We start from the raw sequence: 5,672 nt of genomic DNA, 5'->3' as shown, positions 1-5,672 counted from the left end.
AGCATAGTAAGTCCGTCGGGAAGCGTCTCAACAGCAACTCAATTACAGCGTTTTAATGCTCCTGTGTGGCTACTGCCTTTCATGTTTATTTCTTAAAGGGATGTATATTGACACTTTGCACAATGAGAATCATTAAGAGATAATATGGAAACAGGCAGATCTGACATCGCGTAGGAGCCAACAAGGATGGATCTGACCCAGGTTCAGCTGTGAAGACGGAGGTTGGGATTCCCACTTTTCAAAACATCTAGTGCTTTAATTTTACTCTTCTCCACGTAAAAAAAAAATCTATGGCTACTGGTGCTGCCAAACCTGCCAATTTGCGCATTAGCATGTGTTTGCTGGTTCTGACCACCCAGGCTTTCCACCTCCTCGCGTGTCTGGATAGTGCCTGGGGTGGGCAGCACCTGAGCTGGAGTCCCGGTTCGGTGCCAAGGAAGGATGACATCGTGGATGTGACCTATACGCTGTGACATTGCGTGCAGTCTTCAATTCACCACCCTACACAGGCCACGGTACACTGATCTGAAGAATCGCAACCCCCCCACGTGGAGAGATATGCTTCTGCCGGAGTGATTTCTGTAACATGTGGGAACACACCGGGGGGTACAGATTTACCTCGTACGCTCTGACCTTTAACTCGATGCCATCACAGATTTCCAAGAAGCCTCGTCGTAGCCGTCAGCTGTGTCCGACCTCCATGTCCGTCACCATGCTCGAAAGGGAGTAAAGGAGGTGCTGAATTAGAAATCCTACCATCCTTCAAGGAATACTAGGTTAGAATGGTTATAGGACGGGGGGGGGGGGCAAGAAGTGAATCACTTGTCCCTGTTACAGGAGTTATGGTGTCATACCACCCACCACTCAAGCCCAATTTGCCTTCAAACTCCAAAGTTTGTTTCAATAATTACTGGCAATGATTCAAGTGTGAAAAATACTGTAGGTCGTTTTTAATGAACGTCGAAGCGTAGGCGATGGTTATGGTGCCATCTAGTGGCCATAATGAAAATTGGACCTGCTAGCGATACACTGGAGTAAAAAGTCTGAAATGCAGCCTGATTCTCACCTTGCTGTTCAAGGTCGTCATAGTTCCCGAAGGTCACCAATCCGAACCCTGGGGCTCATGGTGTCTCACAGTCTTTGATTTTTTCATGAAATGCTTGAACGGCCTCTCTCAAGATGTCCCACAAACTGATTTTTTAACTGGACAGTGACCAAATCACATATCAGGACACTAGACAACACCTACATACACAGATTGCATACAGACTTAAGTGAATTCACTCAGAAATGAGCATCATGCGCACATTTAGGGCATGAGAAAATGGTGGGCCAGACTCAATCACCACAAAAATTAATGTAATTGAAAATCTTGCAATGGAATTGAAAATTTCTAAAATGGGAGGGACAACCTTGGAGCAAACCAATATATCAGCTCCTGAAGCCCAGGGCCAGAATTCACAAAAAAAAACTTTTACCACTAAAAGTTTTTAAAACTGAGTTTTTACCTAAAACCCATTCACAAAGTAACTTTTAGTTAGGAAAATATCCAGCTCCTAAGAGTAAGACCGTTGCTATGGGTGACATCAGCTCTCATGCACAAGCTTCCCTGCATTCGGATTGGCTGCTAAGAGGCCAGAACGTGCTGGTGAAAATGTTTGCAACATTCCAAAAACACAAATACAATGGAAACCGGGGGTCAAATTAAACTAGTAACAAGAAAACATTTGTTACCAAATAATAGCAGCAAGACCATACTACTAGTTGGGCTATTACTCTATTAGACATCTTTCCAAAATTATCCATAAAAGGCGATAATATATGAATATTACCTTGGTTAGCCTTGCACACACAATAGTACAATTCTTGCATATTGCTTGAAGCAGCGTTCACAAGTTTGGCTCCAGGGGGCCATAATCCAACAACTTGCAGCTTTCCCTGTTCAACACACCTACTAAACCTGGTAATCGCTGGCTGGTAGCGATTGCTTGAGGGGGCAAATCAATAGTTCTTGCTGGCACAGAGATGTCACACAGGTGATTAATATTCGTGCAACTGCAGACCTTGTGGTTTATGCCTTACCGTGTTAAATTCTACGGCCACAAACGGACCTAGAGAGAACTTCTATAATTAATATCAAAAACAGCCATAATCAGCAGGCGTGAGACAGCATATCATAGAACTGAACACTATGCAATTCAACATCTTTCACTTCAGAATTGACCCAACACTCACTTTCTCAGAACAGGCAGTAGAGAGCATGAGCAAAGGTAACAGCAGCCAGAAATAAGAGCAACTAAGAGTAACCGTGTTGGTGACCAGGACCTCCAGAGTGTATGTGCTGGGACACACAGGCAAGTACAAAATGTTCAGTCACTGAACATTCATCATTCCACTGCATTTCCAGGCAACACAGGACACCATGCTAGAGCCTGATGGGACAAACACACACAATCTTGCAGTATTTGATGCAAATATATAGATTCAACCCGACTGTACATTTTTGGACTGCAAGTGGAAACGGTAGCATCGAACAAACGCTACACAGGGAGATTGTGTCATGACATGAGGGAAGAGTACAGGTTGTCTCATCCATGCAATAGACACACACACAGCACAAGCCGTTAGACCTGCATGAATGTGGCACCTGGGTTAATTGACTTCCTACCTCACCATGTTAATCTGTTTGGCAACCTAAACAGGGAAGTGATGCACAAAATGGAAAATGTACACCTGCAATAAAAGTAATGCTTCACCGCAAGACAACAGTTAATTCAGATATTGGCTTCATACTCACCTTTAACAAAAGTGTTTTGTTAAAAGCAAACTTTACGGGGGGGGGGGGTCAGCCAACAGGTGGAGATGGTAGCTTTACTTATAAAAGCAAATCACAAGCCAAAATATTAAGAGCATACAAGCACCAAATATCTGGTCACTTTCACAGCCACATCTGAAGGTTATACCCCTCATAAACCAAGGTCCAAGGGCCTTTCACATAGAACAAGGGACAAGAAAGGAAGAGTTTTCAACAAATCGTTTAATGGGCATCAAAGCCAGAAATCAAAGTCAACATCGATGATAAAGAAAATAAAAAGCACAATTCCTTCTGAACGAGATCATCATCTTGTAAGGCAAGTGAACATAAGACCAGTTAAAATGCATGTCGCAGCTGTGGCACAGCAGGACGAGCACTGACCGTAGGAGGGCGTCTCAGACGAAGCAACTCAACCTTTATATACAGAATATTTACAGATCAGGGAGGTCTGTCCGTGTCCGGTAACATCTGACTTGTCATTCTAAAGGAATGTGTTGCAGGCACAGAAGCCTTATGGCAGCACGGCAGAGCCATTGACTTCAAGCAGGATGCAAAGTCAAAACTAAAACAGATTTGGCGTGCGTTTGGTTTTAAGAACGTGCTGATATTAGGCTGCTGAGCCCCACTGACATTTGGGCCAGAACTCAGATGCAGATCTGCATGAAATAAAAAAAATCCTTTGCAAAATACTAGTAAAAAGTGTTCAAATTGCCTTGGGTTGCTTCAAAAAGTGAAGGCCAGACAACAGGGGAGACGGGGGGGAGAGAGAGGAGAGAGAGAGTAGGTCTTCTATAGGCTCATCTTTAAACGTGGCCAGTGATGATCTTGGGAACTGGGAAGATGTCACTCGTGAGAACCTGAGGAGGAAAGTGTCAGATATGAAGGTGGACCTGAAGTGAAAAGATCTCCTGGTCCAGGAGATGGAGTCACTGCACTGGGACAAACCAGACTGATCAATAAATGTGATGATAGAATAGGGGTGTGCGATACGTACCATAGCTGTCATAGCTGTCGTAATTGTCTCTGTAGGAACCCCCTGAACGGTCACTGTATCCACCCTGACTCCTGTATGCAGAATATCATCATAAGTAAAAACAGTTGCAGACAGTGATGACAGCCCATCCACCACTGATCATTTACCAACCTGTTGTCCCTGTTGTAATATCCACCCCCAGAGGAGTAGTTGCCCCCATAGCTACGATCACCACTGCTATAGCTGCGGTCGCCACCATATCCACCACCACCTGGACAAATTAATACTTATAAATATCCTTTCAGACATTTGAATGCAGCTCACAAAGTGTTTCACAAAGTGAAGCAAAAACAGAATACTACATTAAAGTTAAAGTACATGGGAGTGTGATAAGTGATTAAAAAATAATCAAATAAACTCATTAAAAAAGCATGAATGAGAGAATTAACATGTGGAAGGCAGACCACGTGGTTGACACGCACCTCTTCCTCGGCCTCCTCTGAAGAAGCCTCCGCCCCTACCACCAGAGGCGCCACCTCTAAATCCCCCGCCTCTTCCTCCGGGTTTGCCCGCCTCGTCCACGCGAATCATCCTACCGTCCACAGACTGTCCGGGGGGTTATGGGGAGAAAAAAGGAAAAAAAAGTTTATATCTGATCAGTACAATCTGCAAGTTTGGGGTTAAGAGAGAGCAGGACGCACCTTGCCGTTCATGGCCGCCATCGCGTCCTTGGCGTCTTCGGGGTTTTCGAAGGTGACGAAGCCGAAACCGCGGGATCGGTGCGTCTCCCGGTCCCTGATCACATCAACTAAACGGAGAAAATGCGGTTTGGATATTAAAGATGCACTGGGGGAAGCTGAAGAGGGCCGGAGGGCGGTGGTCAGAGCCATACCTTTGGCGATGGTCCCGTACTTGGAGAAGGCCTCTTCCAAAGACTCCTCGTTGGTGTCGAAGCTCAGGCCACCCACAAAAAGTTTCCCTTCGTCGGACATCTCGAGTTTCCTTTAATAAAATAAAAGCATTTTCCCATGATATCGTACAAGTTAAAACAAAGACCCGGCACCGATTAGCTCCCGCGCTCGTGTTCGCGGACGCGCGTCGAAGCGCTGAACCTGCGCCATTTTAGCTGCCGCTTAGTGGTTTTAAGGAAAGATTCCGCCATTAAACCCCCCCATGCACGGCGGCCTGGAACAAGAGAGGATCGCCCCGAAACAACACGATACCTCAGGAAGCTTAGAAACGGAAAGCGATCATCTACAACTCGGTTCAGATGCGAAAAATATATTGAAATCATCATTTATCACAAATTTTTCAACCACGAGACGGGCTAGAAAGCAAATTCGTCGCCAATAAGTAACCGGATCACGCAATATAAATCAAACGGCTGCGAATAAGGAACGAAAATACACAAAAAAACAGTTAATCAAACAAACACCTTTTTGTTAAGCGGTGGAAATATCCAAACGACTTCGAAGCTGCCGAAGCGCGCTACGTGGGTGAGTGCAAGAATGAATGAAAATGGACTCTATTTTATGGGTGCGGCGCGGGCACGAGCGCCAGCTGACCAATAGCAAGAGTCCGTTAGAAGGGAGGGCGTGGCTTGTGGGAGAGGCGCGATCGGCGGCGCGCTTCCTCTGCTCCCAGGTAGTACTCACGTGGTCGTGGGCATCTTGTGCTACATTCGCTGTTCTAATATGAATTCGCAGGGCATCGGTCATCCGTCTATCCATCAAGCTGAATATGTTGAATCTAAATATAGTAATGCTCTGGATGCAAGCTTGAAAAAAAGTTTACTTGGAAAGCTTTACATATTTCAGTAGTAAAACGAAGAGATTAGCCACCTCGAATGTTTCGTCCTGTTGCTTTGCCTTCCACCCTCCTCCA

General features: G+C 45.3%; 1 protein-coding gene across 1 annotated transcript; it reads right to left on the bottom strand.

Annotated features, from left to right (window-relative positions):
- Positions 1–3,019: 3,019 nt before the first annotated feature.
- Positions 3,020–5,355, bottom strand: LOC125726991 (cold-inducible RNA-binding protein B-like). Its single transcript, XM_049003550.1, has 7 exons — positions 5,224–5,355; positions 4,681–4,790; positions 4,490–4,596; positions 4,271–4,394; positions 3,960–4,059; positions 3,810–3,880; positions 3,020–3,672 (listed from the first exon to the last, which is right to left on the bottom strand). Exons 2-7 carry the CDS (start codon positions 4,778–4,780, stop codon positions 3,659–3,661), a joined length of 516 nt encoding a protein of 171 aa, XP_048859507.1. The 5' UTR covers positions 4,781–4,790; positions 5,224–5,355; the 3' UTR covers positions 3,020–3,658.
- Between the last annotated feature and the right edge of the window lie 317 nt (positions 5,356–5,672).

The sequence above is a fragment of the Brienomyrus brachyistius genome, unplaced genomic scaffold, assembly GCF_023856365.1.
Source record: "Brienomyrus brachyistius isolate T26 unplaced genomic scaffold, BBRACH_0.4 scaffold82, whole genome shotgun sequence".
In the NCBI taxonomy this organism is placed as follows: Eukaryota; Metazoa; Chordata; class Actinopteri; order Osteoglossiformes; family Mormyridae; genus Brienomyrus; species Brienomyrus brachyistius.
Note: the sequence above shows the minus strand (reverse complement) of the source record. Positions and strands in the feature narration are given on the sequence as shown.